The sequence below is a fragment of the Astyanax mexicanus genome, chromosome 7, assembly GCF_023375975.1.
Source record: "Astyanax mexicanus isolate ESR-SI-001 chromosome 7, AstMex3_surface, whole genome shotgun sequence".
Lineage (NCBI taxonomy): Eukaryota > Metazoa > Chordata > Actinopteri > Characiformes > Acestrorhamphidae > Astyanax > Astyanax mexicanus.
The window spans coordinates 41253556-41277455 of NC_064414.1; the positions used below are offsets into that span (position 1 = coordinate 41253556).

At 38.8% G+C, this 23900-nt stretch overlaps 1 protein-coding gene across 7 annotated transcripts in view; it reads right to left on the bottom strand.

Moving 5' to 3' along the window:
* cpeb3 (cytoplasmic polyadenylation element binding protein 3) overlaps positions 1–23900 on the bottom strand; it is a 71627-nt gene that overhangs the window by 45817 nt on the left and 1910 nt on the right. For 2 of the 7 annotated variants that reach the window (XM_049481688.1, XM_049481690.1), the window contains exons 2-3: positions 20725–21629; positions 9752–9905 (exon numbers count right to left, since the gene is read on the bottom strand). In XM_049481688.1, the coding sequence (XP_049337645.1) occupies positions 9752–9905; positions 20725–21629 (1059 nt within the window). The other 5 variants (XM_049481685.1, XM_049481686.1, XM_049481683.1 and 2 more) reach the window with 5 other exon arrangements.

Sequence of the window (23900 nt, forward strand, 5' to 3'; positions counted from 1 at the left end):
ATAATATTATCCATGCAGGTATTGCCCCAAAACTAATCATAAAATGTAAGCAACAGTGGTTTATTAATATTTACAAAAATGTAAGTATTTGAAAAGCAAAGAAAAACAATCTATGTAAAACATTTAGTCGTCTGGATATGCTCTGTGGAAATGTAGGGCATACCCAAGAGACATGACTATGATTGCTAGGGCTGTACGATATATTGTTTAAGTATCGTCTTTGCGATCGTCGCATGCAAAAAAGTGCTTAGCTGACTCTAAACGCTGAATCAGCTCTCGGTCAGTCCAGATCTATGATGTGAGGCAGCGTGCGGGTGGGGGTGGGTCTGGTAATGTCATGAGTCCTGCATTGTTTAATATTGTGATAGATATCATCGAAAAAAAAAATAAAATAAACATTGCAATGTCAATTTTTTTTCCAATATGGTGCAGACCTAATGACTGCCATGCTGCACGCACAGCGTCATGTGGGTAGAATGCAGTAGGAAACATTCAGGTAAAGCAACCATTTATTTATTCCTCCACCAAAAAACAAAATGCAATTGTTTATGCATCACGTTGTCTAACAGTATGTTGAAAGAATAAACCTTATGAAAGTCTTGAAATTCTGAGCAGGATAGGCATGGGTTTTATCCAGGGTTTTATCAGGGTTGGTGCATTTTAACTGAGATGCTAACAGCTGGTCCTAGTAGGGTTGGAGTCATGATGTTAACAGGCACTGCAGCTGAGTTTGGAAGGTTTACAGCAGCTAGCCGTAATGCTAACAGTCAGCCTTAGCAGGGTTTGAAGCTGCAATGCTAACAGACACAACAGCCTCAGCAAGGATGGAGTGGGCTAGCCGTGATGCTAACAGCCTACCTAGGCACGGCTGGAGCAGACAAATGGGAAAGGTTAGGCATTTAGGCTAAATAGAAAGCAATTTTTTTGGTGTGCTTTAGTGTGATATATACTGGCAGGAAATGCATAATGTTTCTTTAATAAAATAAGATAAATGACATGCTTTCAACCAGTAAGCAAAGTAAGTAATTTTTTGCCGTTTTTTTTGGTTCTATGTACCAATTGTTCCCATACTTCTGATTCATACAATAATCAACAGTTGTGAGAAAGTCCCTGAGATCAGGGGTTAAGCAAATTTGAAACAGAAATTCCATTCCATAACTGTTCCTGAAGTGTTGTTGTGGAATTCAGTTCCACACACTGTGTAAATCATAAAAGTCCCCGCACGTTTACATGATGTCAATACTCAGGCTGAAGTGCCTCTGGCATAATTGCAGGCTTCATCTTGCACTGACCCTACACATAGCTCAGAGGGGTGGGGCAAAGAGAAGCAGAGCAAGTCAGGAAACCACAAGTTACCAAGATTCACCACTTCCATTCATCAGCAACACTCACTATCTCTCCACTATTCTTTACTTTAGCCTCTGATTGAGTTACCCACCGTAGCAAAAAAAAACACAGAGGGAGAGAGCAAAGAGGCATATCTGTGAGGGTCAAAGCTCAAATAAACTCGACCAGGTTTGACAAACCTCCTCTTCCAATGAGGCCTCGCTCTAAACCTCCACTTTAACCCTCCTGCTATCTTCAAATTTACCAATGCCTTTATTCTCTGGGTTGACATGATCCCAGCAATTTAAATCTATTTAAAATTAATATAATTACATTTAAATAAACATTTTAGCTTAAGTTTATTTCATTTTAAGTTTATTCGCCAGTTACTTCATGTTTATTTGGTACATTGTCAGCGGTTATGGCATGATTATAATGTTATATTAGTATTATATAAGTATTGAAAGTATTGTGTTGTTAAGTTAGGACCTAAAGTGAAGGAACATAAAACTGAATGTCATAGTGACCTCCACATCACTACCACACAGATGTGTGTGAAATATTAATATTTCTTGTTTTATGCCAATAAAATAGCCTTAATAAAACAGACACTGAAAATGAAACATTAAATCATTTTATTTTTTTCTTATGTATTATCTTCAATGAATTAAGAAAAAAAAACAATACATATAAATCTACGGTCATAAAACTAAGGTCAATCAGTTTTTCAGAGACTTTAAACATTGAGTGTGGTCAGACTGACCCCAAAGATGAAAAACAGAAAAAATATGTTGTGATATGGCACGATATATCAGGGTATAATACTGTTCACAATATTTAAAAATGTTGCCGATATTATTGTGTACGTTACGATATGGCACACGCCTTTTGGTACTGCCCAAAACAACCATACAGAGACATGAGAGAGCAGGTGCTAACATTACGGTTGTAAAAGAACACCGGAGCAATTTGTTTGTGGTGAGAAATTTTGATTTTGGGCCATTTTGAAATCTAAAATTTCAAATCAGATTTGAAACAGTGGAAGCAGCTGTTTTGAAATTGGAATGGTGTGACTTTTACTTCAAAGAGAAGGTGTGTCAGTTTTACAGCAAGTTTGTATGTATACTTCGCAACAAAGCCAGGTATCATTCCATTTCTATGAAAGCTCTTATAATCCTGCAAAGAAACCAAAACTTCATGTGAAGCATTGCTCTTGTGAGCATGCACATTAGTTTAAGGGAATGAACTGTTGGTTCAGATGAACACTGGATATAAGTCACATTTAAAAGCTAGTGTGAACAGCTTAAAAATACTTCAGATTTGGCTTTCAGTACTTTTCTTCTGTGTTAATCTATGTAGAAAATGTCACCCAAAATCCAATACTTTTCAGCTATAAAAGCCAAGACACTCCAGTGCAAAAATAGAGATGCTAGCTTAGGACTTTAGCTTGCAATCTTGGCTAGTTCACAGAATTGGGGTAAAGCGGAAATTGTGCACACTTCTTGGAAAGGATCCACCCACAATTTTAGTAATTAAACTGCAACTCTTCTGCAACTAAACTACCATCGAAATCATGACTCTGGCCCATCTAGATCTCTGATAATTCAGCAAGCTACTTAGGTAATGCATTTCATAAGTCAAGTTTCTGCAGCAGTGAACAGCTAATTGGGAAATTTTGAGTAGGACGCTTAAAGCATTTCAAAAACGACTGAACAAGTCAGACTTTATTTTGTAAGCAGGCGCTAAACAGGAAATAAGAGCAGCAGCTCAACTTGTCGGCCCACAGGGGCAGAGGGCGGATCATGTGAGAGACCAGCGGTACTGTTAGAGTGTAGAGAGAGAGCGAGAGAAAAAGAAAAAGAAAAAGAGAGAGAGAGATTCAGCCAGTATATGTGCTAGCATGTGTATATGTGTGAGCGCAACTGTGTTATCATTTGTGTGAAAGCACAAGGCTGTGCATGTGTAAATGCATGAGGCTCCACACAAGGCAGCTTTGTGTTTGGTTACGGAGTCTTTGGACTGTGTGCCTGTTTGTGCCCGAGTTTGTGCCTGAGGGAGGCGGGGTGGGGTGTGGTGGTGCGGTGGTGGGCGGGAGCTGAAGCCTAACTCATCCCACGAGTTAAGTGGACCCTGGTTTAGGGTCGTCCCCTGAACTTGAAGCGTTTTGTCTGGGGAGGAAAAAAATAAAAAAACTGTGTTTGTTCAGGAACCCCCTCCAGTCCCTTCTCCTCTTAGCCCACTCTCCCCTTCACAACGTAAATTCCCCCTCACATTCCATTCCAATCAGATTAATGTGCATTCAGGAGTGAGAGTGGATCACAAGAGGGATCTCAAACAAACCAAAGCCTCCTCCACCTCAAACAGCCTAAAGCCTCTTCACATAAGAGCTTCCCCTCTCCAGAGTTTTCAGCTCCCGGGCAGAAGGTCCATGAGACTAAACCAACTGAACTGCTCATTTCATGTCATTCAGGACTCTGAGGCCAAACCAGGTCTGATCTGGGATCCAAAACAATGCTTCATTGACTACAGCAGGCTGGGAACATCAGCTCATCAACAAATACAATGTAAAATGTTTTTAAAGTGCTCCTGAGCAGGACGGACATTTTTCCTCAGAATGTCTGAATTGTAAAGTAGCATTAAAATGTGATTAATAGCACAAAGGTCTCCCATAATTAGAGGTGCACAATATACTTACAATATACTTACATTTAAGGTATTTCACAGATGGCCTGATCCAGAACGGCTTACTAAACTGCTTTGTTACTTCAAAAATATCCATAAATAATGTGTAGAGACTAGAATCAGAAAGAATCATCAAGCTTCAATAATGTTTAAACACTTATGAGGAAAATAAAGGGGTTAGGTTAGGAACTTTTTTAAAGATAAGCCTTCATTTCAACTGCTAGCTGATAGTGCCTTGGGTTACAGGAACACTCAGGGTTCCTCAGTCTAACGTTATCATGCGGCATTTACGTCCCGCTAGCACTGCGGTTAGCGACTAATGTTAATGCTGCTGCACCCAGCCTTAGTGCTGGAGAAACTTCACTGAAAACTCACCCTTACACAAAATACTGGAAATCTAAGCTAACTTTAAACAGAACTGCTTGACTTACCCAAAGAAACAGTTTTCAGGAGATAAATCTGTGTTTATTAACGTCCAGTGCTCGTTTGACTTTGAAATAATTTATTTATTTGTTTTTATTACAGTCTTGTTTACTTCCTCCAGCTTCCCCATTAAAAAGAAAACATGGCGACACCCTTGCTCAAAAAATAGATTAGAAAATAGACGTTCATTGATAGTGCGCCTTATAATCCGATGCGCCTTATTATCCGAAAAAAACGGTAATAAATAGTCAATAATCATTCCATGAACAACAAAATACTTTTACTATTAGAACATTAATTCAGAACTCACGTTTTATGTGTGCAGAACTTTAAACATTGCTCGGCCACTCAACCTACTGACTAATTCATGCTAATGGACTCTTATTATGAAGAAAAACAATATTGAGTTAGCAAAATATATAAAAAGATATATATAATTATAGCCACAGTAACTCAGAAATAGTATCTGTATTTAAAAATAGGGGAGAAAAAGTGTTCTTGAAGGTGTTCTACAATGTCAGACTGTATTTTCCTGGGCACAGTTTGACAATTGGAAAGTTCAGTACATGGAGTTGACATACAGTGAACCTGAAACACTGTTGTTTCCTCCTTCAAAAGATAATCTGACAGAACTAAAACAAAGCTAGAACACTTGCCAATTCCAAAACCCAAAGTCTTGACTCATTATATTTATGCTCCCATGCTGGGTTTACTGGCATAAACCCAGCTCTCTAGGAAAAGCCCTAGTCAAGCACTAGTGGAATGATGAGATTTTACACTGACTTCAGGAGAATATGGTGTTTCTGCCACAAAGCTCTGCTAGTAATGAGAATATGAGCTGATATGTAAACCAGGTCTTTTCCTGGCCCAGTGTTCGCAGAAGAGGAGCTCACACTTGGCACAAGACTGAATAAAAAAGCTTCAGGGATCTGCACTAGGTCTAATGCTAGCACTAGCCTTTTATTATTTCTTCTTCATAACCTCTGATCCGTTGCAAACTAATTTAACTTCCTCGCAGCTGAAAACTGAAAACAAAATGAAGCTAAAAGACAGATTAGAAGGGAAAACAGTCTCAATTTTTGTACAGTAGGACTCAATAACACAAAACCTGGAGAAGCAAATGAGGGCAAGACTAACAGCTAACTCAGTACAATCTCTTCAGTTTGCCAACAGCAATTTGTGTTGAGAGGACACTACATATTAACATCGAAACACTCATGTAAGACTCAGGATTAATTTAAGTGTTTTTACTGTTACAATGTTAGAATTAAAGATTTCTTTCCTACTAGTTTTCTAGTCGAGTTCTGGTAATGCCCACTGCACCAGATAACAAACTACAAAAGGCTACTCAGCAATAGGATGCGAATAAGTGTTTAGTGCTTTTTAAAGGTTTTTCTTTTTCAGTCAGATTGATGAAAACCTTCTATAAATGTTTTAAAAAAGCACAGATGTTCCACATAACACTAAAACAGGTTTCATTTCATACTAGTCAAATATCCCAGACCTATACAGAGGCAATTTTGTTTAGGGCATTTTTAAACCAGCACTATTTGGTCCAGTTAAAACGGACTCTGGTTAATTTGTACCCTTAGTTCCGTTCGATTGAGCAGGTGTGAAAATCGCACTCGGATGCGAATCACAAGCGAACTCTAAAGCGGTTCACTTGTGGTGAGAACGTGATCCGTTCTCGATCTGACCTGGCTATCAAGTATACTCCTTTTATTCAAGCTACACTGCTGATAAGGCACAGTTTAATTTAATATATTAACCAGATACCGCTTACTACGATTACTACGTATAGCGTATAATGTTAAAGCAGTTTTACACTGCACAGATATTCATGCTGAAACACAGAATCTTCTTGCTATATTTATTTTCTTGCTCACGCACCAGACAGCTCTGACCAATCAGAGGAGACAATGTGCTCAAATGGTTTATTGGTGAGTATTTTGGTGCGTTTAAGTTTATGCCTGTGTGAAACCAAACCACTATGTGCATTATGAAATTGATTGTGCTCCATCCATTACTTTAGGGACAGGTTGGGCCTTCCCTGGACAGTGGAGATAACAATAAAATGAGCAGGTGCCCCAATGCTTTTGTTTGCGTGTGTCTGTATTAAGGATTGTAATCACTATATTTTACTTAAAGAAATAAAAGCATCAGTACAAGTAAGGGGTTAACTTTGGTGCCGAACATTAGTTGATCTGGTTGTGGTTTGCACGCCATTTATGAACTGATACTGAAAGAGGAATAAGAATGGTTTCAAGTATAGTTGACTCTGAATACAATTAGTAGAAACTAGTAGAAAGATCCAGAAGCAGACCAGAGTTAATCTGACACTCTTTTTACTATGGGAAACAATGTATGATTTATTACCTCACAGCTTAGACCTTCTAGGCACTACTGCTCTACTACTGCACCAAAACATCCCTCCCCCAATTTCCCAACGGCCCCAACAGATCAGCCACCTCCACCTAACCACCTCCAGCATCTCCAACAGCCTTATGGATTTCTAAGATTTTCTTCAGAACAGGGAAAGGTTCTTCAGAAACTGGGACTCCAACCCCAAACTCCAAGAGACAAAGAGAGAGAGAGAGAGAGAGAGAGAGAGAGAGAGAGAGAGAGAGAGACAAGAGAGAGAGAGAGAGAGGGGCACGGGGAGGCTGGGACGAGACACTTCCTCACAAAAACAACACATGAACTGGAAAAACAGCTCCATGCATGAGAGAGCAACAGGCCCAGTTCACAGTATACACACACCAGGTTTCCACTGACTGTCAATAGCTTGGGAATATAGCGTTTTCAAATGTTTATAACACTTGTGAACATGCTTGTGGATTTGCAATAACATTTATTAAGACATAGTGCCAGGTTTATGAAAAAATATATATATATTTTATAATATAACATATATTATATATTTTTAAGTATTTGATGCATTTAATTTACTTAGTGCTTTCCCATACACTCAAACAACAACAAAAACCTCTTTTCCTGTACTTTTTTTCCTGTATTTTAGATACACAGAAATATGACTACAGTTGTGCCATATTTTCCCAATATTTTTCGCACTATAAGGCACACCAGATTATAAGGCGCACTGTCAATAAAGGTGCAGTGGAATTTAAGGCACATTATAAAAGACATTAATAGGAACTTCTAATTCAGCAGGTCTCATCGCTGGGTGGTGGGGGGTAGCTAACAAAGTTAAGTAAAGCTAAACTAAGTCAAACCAGCACTGGATGTTAATCTACACATATTGCTCTTCTGAAAACTGTTCAATTGGGTGCGTAGAGCGCTTCCGTTTATTAACGGAAATTGACGCATTTCTACAACACTAAGGCTGGAGCATTAGCTTTTATGGCTAACCGCTAGCAGTTAGTGGCTAACGCTGCCCGACAGCACTACACTGAGGAACGTTGAGTGCTCCTGTAAGACAAGGCTACATTACCTAGTGGTTTGTCCTACGTAGCTTGTCTTAACACGGTAAACACGCAGGCTACAGTCCGATATACTCTCTGAACCCCTCTGAATGACAAATGAGCTTGCGTGGTTAGCAGGTAATGCTAATGCTGCTCCAGCAGTGCTAGCTGGGTTAAGCAGCAGGCTACAGTCTGCTACAGCCTACATGTTGTACTTGTCTTTCTTTTTGTTTGACTGCTTTTTGTTTTGTTTTGTTTATTTACTTATTTGTATAGAAGTTTTTTTGTTGTGTTTTTAACTAAGACATGTGATTCATATTTGTTATGTATGCCATGTCGGTTGGACATTAGGAAGAATAGCTGCTATTGCGATAGTGATAGCTAATGAGGATCCAAATAAACCAAAAACAAAAAAATAAAAACACACACATGTTTAAGTTACAAGAAAATTCAAAACAAGGCAAGGTGTCTCCAAACTTTTGACAGCCTGGAGGGGAAAAACAAGAGTGGTGACCTAAAAGGTCTTGAGAGAGCACTTCTGACAGATGAGGCCAGCGACAACAAACATTTTCCTGACAAACATTTGGCTAGAAGGCTAGTACTTCAGAAGCTGTGAGTGAGGAGAGAGAGCTGCACTGAGGATATTGTGAGATCTATGAATGGCCATGTTGTCTCCAACCTCTCTCTCTTCAAGTGCATGAAAGCAGCCGGCTTCAGATTTTGGCTCCGTGCTCAACAGTTGAAGTCTGGTTTTGCTTTTTATTTGCATTAAAACCAGACCAAAATGACTGTGTTCTCTACTGTCTAAACACTCATCGACTGCTGCGACACACTCGGCTCACTCTGCTTCCGTTTAAATCATTCTCCAGGGCTGCTGTAGGATCCTTCAACTTCTGATTGCAGTCTCAACATCTGTATTAGTCTGAATTAGTGTATTTTTTTTTTTTTTTAATTTATGATAGAACCTGCACTGACAGATATTTAACAATCCCAGCACAGATCCAAGAAGAACTGAGGGCTTAAGAGGTAACCACTCATCTCTCACTTCTGAAAGTCACACTCTTTTTTTTACTTAATCACACAAATAATTAAACTTCTAAACGGTGCTGCACTATTTTTATTTTCCCTGTTATTAGGATACCTCTCCCATAGGAACACCCACAAAAACGCTAATTTATAACTATGGCTTGTCAGAAAACACTTAGGATGCAGAAAAACAATACAGTTGGGACAGAGGCTGATTTGAATGGCCAATAGTACAATAACAAATATAATAAAACATCGAAACACATCCATGTGGTTAAAACTGGCTCAAACAAACTGAATGGAAGAACCTCAAAAAAGCTAACCGAACTTTTAAAAATAAAGCTGCTACAAATGGTAGTACCATACAAAAAGGAGGTTTTGTTCCAATATATATTATTTTTTTGTAAATAAAGATGTGCAAAGATGTGTGCAGAACCCTTTAAAAAGTCTTAAAGAGACTTTTTAAACACTTTTTAAAAAGTCAGTCTCTTTTTTTCAGACATTTATTGGTCGGTTATTTTTGTAATTTTGTCATGTTTGTGTGGGCTCTGGAAGGTTTTATGGTGGTAAGCCTTGCTCTACCGCATCTCAAAGAACTAATTGTAGCACCTTTCATTTGTAAAAGTGTGTGATACATGAACACACGCACACACACACACAGTACACAATAAACACACACACATACACGTATCTACAAGACAGATTTTGCAGGTAAGGCAGTGGTTCATTCACAATGATTTGTAGAAAAGAAAGCCATATCATATCAATAGAAAAGACAATGTAGAGCGAAATAAAATGAATAAAACAAATTCAGAGATGATTTGAATGAAGCCAAAGAACCAAATAAGCATGGATGTATGAATATTCCTAACCTGCAAAATGATTCCTCCATACAATATCAGCGATAGTCATTGGGGGCCCCCCGACAGGGTGTTGTTTACCTTTGTCATGGTCAGTCCTTATCATATCCATTAAGGAATTCTCCAAAGTTTGCAAGCTAAATGGATCAAAGGGCCGATTCCGGTCCTAAAAGAGGAAACAAAAGCAGAGTGGTTAGACTTCAGTCAGCAAAAATTACAACACCAGCATATTCATGTTCAAATGTTCTTGAGCAGATCCCCCTTAAATACTCTGGAATTGTTGTCTGATTAATGGGAAGAAGTCATTTGACAAAAATAGCAACATAAGAAGTTTGTGAGGAACATATGACTTACATTTCAGGCCACTATACATTACAAGCCACATTGCTCAAATCAGATTTTTTGCTGAGATCGGATTTGGCTATCTTGACGGTTCACATTCACAAATGTATGCAAGCTGTATCTGTGTGTAATATGAACAAATCTGTCCCTGAAGAATCTCACATGCGCACACTGATACGTGTATAAACGTTGCCTTCTTCACCACCAACAAAAAAAATCATATTTTAGAGAAGACTCGTAGCTTTATATGGAAATGGATGTGTGAAGCATCTTTTGTTTGAGTGGGGAGTAAACAGCTGATCTGAAGTACATGCTCAGATCGAGGAGGAGAAAAAAGGTCAGGTGGTTTGCTTTTGCTGTTTCTGCAGCTATAGCTGCACAGCTGCACCAAGAGATGTAAGCGTACGAGAGAGAAGCATGAAGCGCATGAGTAAAAGCAAAAAGACGTATGAATTCCCAAATCCGATTTGACCGTTCACATTCACGTCACATGTCCATGGATCGGATATGTATCCGATTTAGGACCTAATATGAAAGTGACTCAAATCTGATTAAAAAAAAATCTGGTTTGGCACATCAGATCTGAGCCACAATGAGCAAAAAATCAGATTTGGTAATGTGAATGTAGCCTATATTTGTCTGTTTGTATGTTTCTCTAAGTGTATTAATTTTAAAGAGGAATTACCGTAGATTATAGTTAGCAGAATACCTCATTACATAAACTGAATGTACGCCAAATTTCTGAAGACATTTGCTCGTACAAGCAGTAATAGTTATAAACCGTGTAAATTTCCCCATGCAGTCCCTTAATGACAGTATCTTGTTTCTAAGCAACATAATGATCAAAAAGTATTACATGAATAGCATTTTAGCAACCCTGTTTAATTACTATAATTTGTAATTTGTTTCATGATGGTATTTAGCTTTACACATGGGAAAGTCACCGTTGTGTTAGTTTACGTGACTGGTGCTTAAGCATGTTGATGAGAATTGAGAAAGTGTCCAAATTCATTTTTAGCAATACTAGTAAACTGATAAAGATGTGTTATCTGTGCAGCAGTGTGAACAGAAAAAAAACATTCTGTACCTGATATTTGGGCCACTTTTAAATGTGCTGCTGAAATCTGAGATAACTCCAAATAATTCACAGCAATGCTACCTAGTCTGAACAGCCAGAGTGTAACAAATTTTTATATGTGGTATTTATATTGTCATTATATACATATCCAATGTATAACAACACAAGTCTGACCAGCCACATCTAAATTCTTGGGACTGTACATCAAGACATTCACTGAGGAGAAAGAAAAATGGACAACAGCAGTGAGGCAGGTGTTCAGAGCTAGCATGGTTAGCGAACAGACATTACAATTATTTAGGGTGATTTCTCTGTTTTAAAAAATTAGAAGGTACACATAGCAACCGCTTCATGTTTGAAGAGATTGGTAAAAGAAATGACGGACTGTGGCGCAAACAAAAGAAGCAGTATGTTCTTTTTACAGTGAGCTTGAATGCTCAGTAAATAGAACCCCTTGAAAGCTTCTGTAATGCTGGAGAAGATGAAACCGAAACTTCATGTGACGCACTGTTCTTTTGCGCATGAATGTCAGGTTAGGAGCATAAGCTGTACAGATGAATGTCAAATATGTTACATTTAAAATGTAACATAATTTTAGAAGCAAAAATTTAGGCAACTTTACTTGCTGAGTGAACATAAACTTGGTGAACTAAACAGTCCCTCCCTATTAGGGCTGCAACTTATGATTATTTTGGTAGTCAACTAATCTGATGTTTATTTTTCCGATTAGTCGATTAGTCAGTGATTATTTCTGCCATGTCCACTATCTTTTAAAACAATAGAAATAGCACAACATGAGATTTAAATGGCATTTAAATATCTGAATGTTGTTTAAACACGGTAAATATGAAATCTGTTGTGTTTGGACACTTTTATAGACGCAAACTAAGTTAAGTGTAACTTGTGTGAGTGAGGTGTTTACCCACCTCCCATTGTGTTTCTGTCCCCAGCACTTTGTGTAACAAATTAACAATTAGTCGACAATGAAATTTGTAGCCGACTAATCGTTGCAGCCCTACTCCCTATTCAGTGAAATACCTAAATCTGCTAAAAACATCTGCAATAACAAGTGGGGACATGAAAAGGAAGTGACATCAGAGCTTTGCAATTCAGTCTCCAGCTACTCAGAAGCAAGATCATCTATTCGGTCATCACAACCAATAACGGCGGTGACATTTAAAAGTCAAACGCACAAAAACAAACATGGCTTCAAGGAACTGTGTGACAGAGGTTGGTCAGAACTTGTCTATGCAGATAAAGAGCCCACTGTAGTTCTCCTCCAGGAGCACCACTTGAGCAGCGCCTGCCAAAGGCCATAACAAGAGCTGCTGATGCCAAAGCCTGGTACATTTACATAACAAGTCTGTTTTTTCTGACCGTAAAACTCACTTTACACCCAAATGCTGCTGCAAAGAGTTAGAAAAGTAGAAAATGTACAAAAAGGAAGAATAAAGAATAAAAAACTGCTGTGGATCTTTGGGTTGTTGTTCTTTCTAAGTCTCTCTACGTCACTGGTGATACCCTTGATATGCTTATAAAAGCATATTGTCGATACGAGAAAATGTATCATAACACAATAAAACAACAATATATTGCCCAGCTCTGCCTGCTTCTGAGCTGATATATTTATTTTCCTTCATATTTTTGCATTAAATAAATGCTGTCGCCTACACATAGACATTTACATTTACCTCATGTTGTGGCCAGACACTGCAATAACTATGATTGGTCCACTTGGTAACATCTTATTTCCAACTTTATTTTTTTTTTGTCACCAATCTTAAATTCAGTTAAATTCAGATGAACATCACAAGTTCATGAAGTGCTTGCAAACCATCAAATCTACCAGAATGTCTTTTTGGCACAAGCACAGAAAATTCACTCTCCTTCTGCCTCAAACAATTCAATAACCATATAGACCGTCTCCTTCAATGTTGCAGGGAGTTTTGTAAAAATATAGCTATCAGCTCCAGTTGTAACAAAAATTAGCTCAGTTTCTGTCAAAATCATGTAAAATTTGGTTATACATCAAATAAGTCAACACAGGGCCATTTAAACCCCACCACCATACTTCTTTGGCAGTGTAAGTGTGAAGTGATGGAGGTGAACCAATGCACAAATATAAATGCTCACAATGGAGTAGGCCACTTTTACAGACTAGGAATCCCACCATCACACAATTTTTACCAGTGCTGGAAGGCTGGCTTAAGGCTAGCATGTGCCTCCTTCATGTCACATGAATCCAGCCAAAAACATTATTTTTAAGGTTAACAAGGTCAACAGACAGCTAAACACGCTTAAAGGAGAACACTACACTGCCAGTACTATTACATCAACCAACAACCACCTGAACTGGTTAGAATCACAGGAACAGGAAGATAAAGAGGACTGGAGAATGCAAGGCCACTTATATCTAGGTTATTTGGGATCCCAGTCTGTGGAAGGCTGTGGAAGCTTCAGAGGCAGAACCAACAATCTGATTATTAGTCTACTACATTGTTGTATTGTATTGTATTGTACTGCATTCTGCACACTAGATGTCCACTTATAGTTGGGCATATATGGTGTATACACAATATACATACTATTACAATACTGATAAGTACCATGCTACTTTTTTTCTTCTTTATCTCCCAGTCGTATTACAGTGCACCACTGTCTCATGGGAAATTAACAAGGCTTCATATGTTCCATCAGGCACTATTATTAACTGTGACCAGATGTCAACCCAACCCTCAACTCAAAGTGAAAGCACAGCAGAAGCGCAAATGAGAAACTGTAGAGCAATAAGAACGAGAGTGAGTACAAACACCAGTATATTAGTGATCAGGAGGAGATGTGTGAATAAGGGAGAGCTTTGGCAGAGGCCACTCCCTGCCCGGCAACACAGAGAAGGCACCGTGTTTGTTCACCACCACCAGCTTTTGTCATGCAACTGGCTGAGCCATTCAAAAAGTGTTATTTCCCCTCTCGGGGCCCAGATAACAATCTGCCCACTTTGTACTAATCATGAACATTCAAAACGCTGAGCTTCCCACTTCAGCCCTGGGCCCACATATGCAAACGCGTGCGCACACAGTCCTACCAGTGCATGCTGGTGAGTGATTGCCTTCCCCTGACCCTGTGACAACTGTATCAATAAATATGGTCAAGCAGTAAAGCTCTGTATTGGCAAGAACCTGGCGACACATTACTTATCATGATACAGGGATTACCATTCATTATATTGCAATATACTGATCATTTTTGGCTGTCAGGACACATTAACTCTATGGCTTGGGCGTGTGTGAAAATGAATGGGAGTGAATGGGAGGAATGACGGATGAAAAAACAACAAGCATATGAGTACGGGTCAGTTTGACTCAGGAGTAGAGCTTGTGGAACTGCCCTAAAGGTGTGGCATTCTGTACGGACAAAATTAATGGAGTGACAAGAAACAAATAAATTTGTGGTATGAGTAACATGGTAAGGAAGACAGAGAACAATACAAATTGTCGCATAACAATGCAGTTGCTTCACAATGTGCAGCCATAAAAATAATAAAATAATAGGAGTGTGACGAGACACTAATATCACGAGACGAGGCGAGACACGATACTGGGTTCACGAGAACGAGACGAGATTTAAAAATAAAATTGAAAAATTAAAAATGGCTTTAAAACTAGAGTTTTATTTGACAAAATCATATAACGAACACTTAACAGACTGTTTTCTCTCACACATTGATTCTATAAGAAATAGAAAAAAAGAATAAAAAATAAAAATAAAACTTATAGTGCAAACATTAAGTGCAAACCACAACCAGTCATATTAAGTTGCGCGGAGCTCCGCTACTGTCGCGCGGAGCTCCGCTACTGTCGCGCGGAGCTCCGCTACTGTCGCGCGGAGCTCCGCTACTGTCGCGCGGAGCTCAGCTACTGTCGCGCGGAGCTCAGCTACTGTCGCGCGGAGCTCAGCTATTGTGTTTTTTTTTTCCCGCAAGACAGGTTTAAGCTTGACGAGAAATATCGTCACGTTTTAGTGCCACAAGATCTCGTCACACCCCTATAAAATAATTGACAAAACTCCAGATGTCAGTTATTTTGATTAAACAAGATAGCATTGGCTAGACTTGAGACCTGAATTGAGGTTTTAATTCATAGTAAAACGACTCATGAGAAACCGACATCCCAGTGATGTACCTTTTCCCCATAGTCTGATGACATCAAGGGCAGTTGACATTCACATCTGCTTTTAAAACACACCAAGTATTCAAACACCTTGAGAATTTGCATCTCAAGCCAGAGACGGTGCCAGTAGTAGTCCCAGTTCATTTACATAGGCATCCTGCCTCGTTTGCCTGCGGAAGATCAGACAAGCACCAGAATGCAAAATTCCAGTATGAGTGGGGGTGAGGGGGTGACTGAGAGTCCTGAGAGATTCTTCTACAGCATTAATTCCCACGCATTCACTAAAACATTTGCATGACGCATGATTTTTAGCATAATGTTTTGACACACAGGTCATCGATTCTATTTCCATATTTTGGCTGTGCACTTTTTAATAATTAAAAAAAAAATCCAATTGTATTTTACATGGAGTCAAAATTCCATGATGAATGGACAAATAAAAATGCTACAAATCAACTTTTCATATTTTATCATATTACACTAACTTCCATTGAAAGTTACAAAGTTAGTTATTTCTCCACATATAAAGCAGAAAAAGTATAAAGTTTAACTAGCCTTATATAAAAGTTGCCACTTTGGAGATACAAAGATTTAGCATGACAGAGATGATATACAATAAATATTTAGGTGCCTAAATTGTGTTACATTTAGTTACATCAAGTCTTACTTACATATATAAGGGTATTTTTTAAATGCTGCAAAATAAATTAACGTTTATATTAAATTAGATATTTAGTCAAAATAAATCAGAACTAATTATGTTTTGTATGAATTAAGCAACTGTTCAATGCCCTTCATGTACACAACATTTAAGACACTCTTAAAAAAAACTAATATACATATGATCATGAAGTACGGCTGCACAATATACTGTTTAAGCATAGTTATCACAATGTAGGGCCCTATGATTTTTGCACATGGACTGAGTCACAAAAATAAGGCTTTAGATGGATTTTAGATATAAAGACACAAATACAAAAATAAAGAAATCCCATACAGATTTGGGAAATAATTAGCATAGCTTCAGGTCATATAAGGCAAATTAAACCGTAAATATATCATGTCATTCCACAACTTTTTACATGCAAAAGGAAATTTAGAACTATTTCCATTTTTAATGACATACCTACCAAAGGCAGATTACTTCACACTTTGATACACAGAATGCTTTATAACACAATATATGTTAAATCACTGATATATATGCTGAAATTAATTTGTAATATCAAAATATGTATTGCAACCAATTTTTTTTTCAGTTTAGTGGAGAAGGCTTTGGGTTGCACACAGGCCAGAATGCTCATAGTAAGAGTAATTTTAAATGATCAGAGTTCAAGATAAGCAACTCTGGAAGAGTCCACACACATCTCCATTCAATGCAGGAGGTCCCACACAAACATATCCTTGCAGGTCAGAACAGTGTCTTTAGTTTCCATGGAACATGGCAAAAGTCATAGTACACGATACGGGTTCCTGTTTATTGACATGTGGAATGGCCGTGTAATCTATTATCATAAGGAAATATCACAATACTGCCCAGCCATAGATACATTGATTAAACTAGAGTTTCTTTACAATATTATAGAAAAGGAAATAGGTAGAGGTTGGTCTAAACTCACGTGTTGTTCCCTAAACGTCTGTGTAGAACTTTGGTGGAACTTCTTAGCACATTCAGCATCAATCAGCACAGGAACTGAAGTTTGTTAAAAGCTATTATCTCCTTTTTTTTGATTCCTTTTTTTGACCAGCAAGCAGACAGACTAGATTTGACCACTAAAACATTCAAATGAAAAAAAAAAACAAAGCCTGAATTATTATTTAAAAATCTAATAAGAATTCTAATAATGTTTATTATTTAGAATTAATTTCCTGTCTACCTCTGTGGTCTCCTAAGACACTCTAAAACATGATCATGAGTATATCCATGACCACACTCCTCTACTGTGCAATACTAAAGGCTATGCTAGGCTAATGGTAGGTGAAGGAGAGTGGGTCATGCTGAGCTGTGGGCATTAGTACAGGCGCTGGTTGGTGATTGTAACTGTACTCTGGCTGCCCTTCCCTTTGCCTCGTTTCACCTCAGCGCTGTGTTCTGTAGTCCCTTTATTCCTCAACCCTTTGAAAATGATGTAAGAATGAGCAGAAAAGGAAAAGAAAAAAACAGAGAAAGGAGGAAAAAGCAACAGACCTCATTGAAGTGACAGCTGTGATACATTCAGTGAGAAGGGCAAGAGAGACAGAGATAAAAGGAATGAAATAATACAAAGAGTGAGCTGATTTATAAAATAACAACAACAGATAGAGATGAAATATGGCAAATCTTGAATGTATGTAGTCATTTCCCACATTTGTGTGGATTTATGTATCTAAAATAGTCATCATTTGTTTTCACATGGCCATTTTCAATTTTTATCTGCTGCAGCCTACAAGTCATGCTGGAAACAAGGGGTAGGGAGGGTAAAGACTAGCCACATGGCCCTTCTGATATTTCTACAGTCAGCCGCCACCTCTTTTCCACCTGCTAGTGATACAGCATCACTGGGTAGTCAGTGCTCCTGGAGGAAAGCGCAGCAACCCAGCTCTGATACTAACAGATGCCTGTGCTGACCAACATCATCAGACTACAGCTGCTGGTGGCAATCAGTATGACCCGGGATTTAAACCGGCAGTGCCCCCCCAGTTTATCTGATATTGCTATTTATAGGTATATGTTTCAGTAAAATGAACATTGTTGTTTTATTCTATAAACTACGAACAAATTGTTTCCCAAATTCCAAATAAAAATATTGTCATTTAGAGCATTTATTTGCAGAAAATGAGAAATGGTTAAAATAAAATAAGTTGCAGAGTTTTCAAACCTCAAATAATGCAAGAAAACAAGTTCATATTCATAAAGTTTAGTTCAAAAATCAATATTTGGTGGAATAACCCATGTTTTCATGCATCTTGAAATGTTCTCCTCCACCAGTCTTACACACTGCTTTTGAATAACTTTATGCCACTCCTGGTGCAAAAATTTAAGCAGTTCAGCTTGGTTTGATGGCTTGTGATCATTTATCTTCTTCTTGATTATATTTCAGAGGTATTCAATTTAAGTGGTCTCTTATTTTTTTCCAGATCTGTATATATCTTCCTATTTTTCAATGTTCTCAAACAGTTGACAAATCATTTCACTGCTAGTTTTACCATGTACTAATAAGTATGTGACAAACACTCAAAATAGAAACGCCTACTTTAGGAGATAAGAACCCAAGGGACTTCAGAACAGCAAAGTCAACAAAAACGGAATCTTTGTGCAATCATTAATTTCACATTATCAGATGCGTCTTGTCCTACAGACATTTTTTGTTGATTTGCCTTGCAGCTAAATGACCTGACACATAATCCGGCAACACAGCAGAGTGTGTGAGAAAAGCAAGACATGAGCAGAACCTGTCGCTCAGAGGATCAGAGCTGGCATGACTCATCACTTTCTCTCTGCTGCAGTGCTAACGTTTTCCACTGCCATGAAACTGCAGTTAAAATAGCCTCAATCTAACCACCAGAGAAATACAGTGCTATAAATGATAGGAATGATCTACATACAGTAAGACGAACATGCCTTACATGGCTTACTGGTTACACTGAAGTAATAGGGTCAATAGAAAAGAATCTTAAAAGTCTTAAAAATATATACATTTTTGTATAATAAATTATGAATATAATATTAATAAATATTGTTTGCTGTTTTTCCGATATGGTGGTGGTGATACACTATGTGCTATTGATCAAATACAGCTGTTGCCCTGTCACGATAATTACGTCATTAACTTATCATACAATAAATAGACATGACCTTAATAACTTTTGCTGACCTTGATATTGTTTATTATATATGAATGAGGCAGTATGTCGACTATGTATAAAGACAGTTGTATTATTTTCTTTATGACTTAATTATTTAGGACATTTAACAAATTTAAACATACCTAAAAAGGAAGTTCATTGCTATAGTTCATTGATATAAGTTTATATATAAACATGGTGACTGCTTTATTACAGTATTAAATCATTATAATGAGTGGCATATAATGGTCTTAAAATAACAGTGATATAGTTTGTTGCAATTGTGTCTGGGAGCAAAAAATCATCCAAACAAAAAAAAAGATTATTGCAACAAACAAACAAAAAGTTTTTCTTTTAAGAAAATGACTGCTTTGTGTTCATTACACTGCAGTTGTGTTTTGGCAACTTAACTCTGACTAACTGTAGAACCTAAATAAGTTCCTCATTTGTAACCCACAAGCATACCCTATGCACTATTTAAAACAGAAAACACATTTTACTAAACTAACCATTAAAAGAAAACAAACTCAGGAGCCATAAGTGCATCAGGACACTTCAGCCCTTCAATGGTTCCCTTCATGACAGCACGGGAAAAACAAGAGGCACCAGTAATCTCCACACACCTAGCAGACATCCAATCAGGATTAAGGGCTGGTCCCTTTAAATGCTGTCAACCAATCAGCTTTGAGAGGCGTGCCTGCTAATATGCGCAGACCAACCAGATTTGAGAGGTGTTCCCTTTAAAGGTCCACTCAGTGAGCTGGCACTGATGAGCAGCAGGAATTAACAGTTCACAACACCTGAGGAAAGAACTGAGAGAGGCAGTTTCTTTCTAATAAAGTGCTGCAGAGGCAGAGCAAAGACATGAAGAAAAGTACTGGTGTAAATACATTACCTAGAATGCCATTTATCTTCACAACCATCTTTAAAAACCCAGACTTTGGCTTGCTTTTGATTCCGCTCATTGCTGTGAATGCGGACATGAGCTATTTCTGTCACCTGAGATAATCTTGAGAAACAGAGAGTATTAGAAAATATGGAGCTAGGGCGGTCACGATATTTTTTGTGGATTATATACTGTCCCAGAAATGATTGTGATAAACAATATTTATATTGTCATTTACGATGTCACTGACATAATGATATATAATAAAATAGCAAAGCATTTATACCGTTTATAAAAGAACACATTTTAATTAATCATACATTGGAAAATATATACTTTTTTAAAGCATTGATTGTTCAATACTGTTCACTGTTATATATGTAAACAAACATACAAATAAACACAAAAGACGATATCATCAGTATAAGCACAACATTAGACATTAAAATTGAAGCTTAATGTATAAATAAGGAGAGGGGGACAGTCAATATTTTGTAATGTATATATACAAATTAAACATCAGTAATAGTTTTATTCAAAACTGATTCACTTTACTCTAAAATGCAGCATTAGCTGATATGAAACCTGCAACAAGCTAAAATAAACAACAGTTAGTTATCATAAAATGAAACATAAATAAAGTTATAGCTATAGTTCAGTATAACTATAACAGTGAAAGTCTCACCTGAAACGGCAGCATGTTGTTGCTGTTGTCTGTTCTAAAGGCGTTGTCCTCCATCCAGGGCTTCTGGTTGAGGGGTCCGGCCCGGGGGAATTTCGGCGGGGCGATAACGTTGCTCGGGTAGGGCTTTTTCATGGGGGAGATGGGGTTTAGGGGAGACGGGACCCCGACACCGACTCCTACACCGACTCCCACCCCGACCGCCCTGCGCGGGTCCCGCGGCGCCTGCATGCCGCTCCAGGGACTAGAGCCGGAGCTCCACACCGCGTTCTGGTGGTTATTCCAGGCGGACGAGGAGGAGGAGGAGACCGGGGAGACCTTGCTGTTCAGCACGGCTTGGTGCGGGTACGCGGTCCTCTGGGGGAAGGCAGCCTGGTTGGGGCTGACGGGAGACCGCCTCTGCTGGGGCTGAGGCTGCGGTTGAGGCTGGGGCTGGGGTTGAGGCTGCTGCTGCTGGGTCTGAGGCTGGGTTTGCTGCTGCGGTGGTTGGTGCTGCTGAGACTGAGCCAAGCCGATCTGAGGCGGAAAGCTCCCTCCGAAGACCGGGTTGACGTGGTGTGGGAAGTTCTGGAAAAGCATGGTGCCGTTGACCGAGGGGATCCCGGGGAAAAAGCTATCGTCCACGGTGTTGGTGGTGGTCGGCGAGGACCACAGCGAGCTGCCCACGGTCTCCTGCGGCGGCTGGGGGAAGCTCAAGCCGGGAAGGAGCGGAGACTCCATGGCCACTTTCTCCTTGCCGCTCGGCCGCGACGGGGCTTGGCCGGACGGACTGTCCTCCGGGACGGCCGGCTCCGACGAGGGGGTCGGGGTGGAGGGTGGCTCGGTGCTCGGTGCTGGGTCTGGCTGCTGCTGGTGAGCCTGGGCTTTGCTTTTGTCCATCAGTAAATCATCCTGCATGGTTTGCCGAGCTGGAAGGGGGAAGAAGAGAGACGAGTTGTTATTGAGGATGTCGAAAACCACATTCGTCGGGCTGTGAGCGCGTTTGAGTGAAGGACAGGACGAGCAGAAGGAGAAATTATTGTTAATAAAGCTGCTGCTGCTGCTGCTGCTGTTATCGCTGCGGAGCAGAGCCGAGCCGGGATCGCCCATTTAGCAGAGCCGGTATTACACAAACCGCAGCCCGGTTCCTCCCGGCCGGTCCCCCTTTCCTTCAGAACAGATTAATCTCCAAAACGTCAACAAAACAGGAAAACAGCTTTATACAAGTAGCGATATTCACCTATTCCTACGCCACGTCTCTTTTCCCCCTCCACCGGAACTCCAGATCTGCAATGTGAAACTGATTCTTGTTCCTGTTTTTTTTCTTTCTCCTCCCTATATATAAAGACCACCCCTACACTCATTTGCATACGTCAATAAATACAGCTGCGTCCTTCCACAAGGTTAAAACCAGTCTATATGTCTAAAACACACACACACAAAACTAATCTGGAAAAAAATAAAGAAAAAAAAGTAAGTTCCTAAGTAGATGTGGGCAATATGACCTTAAAATAATATCTTGATACTTTCTCTTTTCAGGGTATTTTTGTGATAATGATACTCTTAGCGACATAACAAAACAACATTTTTTATTCATATACTACTGCAACAGTATATAGTAGTATATATAGTAGTTTCATACATTCAGTAGAAACAAACAAAAAACTATAAAAGTTTGTCAATGAGTTTTTTTTTATCGTGTCAAAGTGTTTGGCGATATTACTGCAAACGGCCACATTCCTATACATTTTAGAACTAACTAATTTCTACCCAGCATTATCACACACTTTCCCTTTCTGTCTCATATGTTTCACAAAATTTTGCCAAGAGTTTACCTAGCCTGTCCTGGCCTGTCCAAGGGCTGAAGGACATTCTTACTGCCCTATTGGACAGTCCTTACCTTTGGGCTCAAGTTATCTGGCTAAAACTGAGAAATTCTAAGGATATTTAACATACAAAAAGGATTTCCCAGTTTATCAGTTACCATAAACCAAACAGAAGAGGATTATTCAAGAGTAATGTCCCTTAGACATTGTACCATTGGACAGACTCTTCAAAAAGATTTCTGGCTAGTCAGAGAAATCGCGTTAATACATTAATAAGTTTTAAATCTTACAACTATATAATCATGTAATATACCTCATGCCCACTAATTATGAAAATAGTTAACACGCACAATAATATCAAAGTTAATTTGTATTTGCATGTTTCACTGTTTTTCTTTTTTACCCCATAATTTAAATTAAATTTAGTGCTGTCAATGACTGCGCCAATGAATTATAAATGGTCCCACAGAAATGCTCCAAATTAGGCCTGTCATAATAATTAATTTGTCTGGATGTTTATATTAATCCCAAAATAACTGCAATATACAACTATTTCAACCATTTCATGAGACTGATATGAGTGTATGATAGCATAAGCAATTGCTCCTTTTTAAAGAGCAATTCACCTTTAATTATTAAGACTTTACCTGTTTACCTGTTAAGAACTGCTTTTGAATCAAAGTCAAAAGTGTTTATGTATGTAACGTTACAGTATATTTTTAAGCCTGAGGCTGCATTCATAAAGCATATCAGTTCTGACCTAGAATTAGTTTACAGTGATCATTCTCACCATTCCCTGCATAATGGTTTCATCTTTAAAGTATTCGAAGCCCTGACCAGATGAAGGGGACAAAGACACTTAAATTAACTCAAATTAGACACTGCAGCAAAAGGTTAACAAAAAACAAGCATGGGAAATATTTTAAAAAGCATGTAGATTAGGCTGTGCTAATCACCAAAATACACAAAACAATAATAAAATCAAATCAAAAGTCTTCTTCCAGTAGAAAATAGCAGGCCAAGTGCGCTATGCGACAGTTTTAGCTTAAACAGCCCGAGAGATGCAGGCTGCAGCTGAGTGAACACTCCCTGCAAGCTCATCGTGCTTAATATAGCCTGGCACACAGAAACGGCACAGCAAACGATCCCTGTCATAGTTAACAAACAAACATTCCTGTAGAGTCGCTGTCGCAGTTAATCCTCGCTTTTTTTCTATGTTGCTGCATAAGAACTGCCTATTCAAGGTCAACTAAGTGATCAATACAGTGGGACAAGCTGTCAGAGCAACCCACACACTCCCTGTCCCGGGAAAGAAGCTTAGCTACACCGGCCTATGCGTCAAAGCTCATACAGCAGGATAAGTAACCCAGCTAA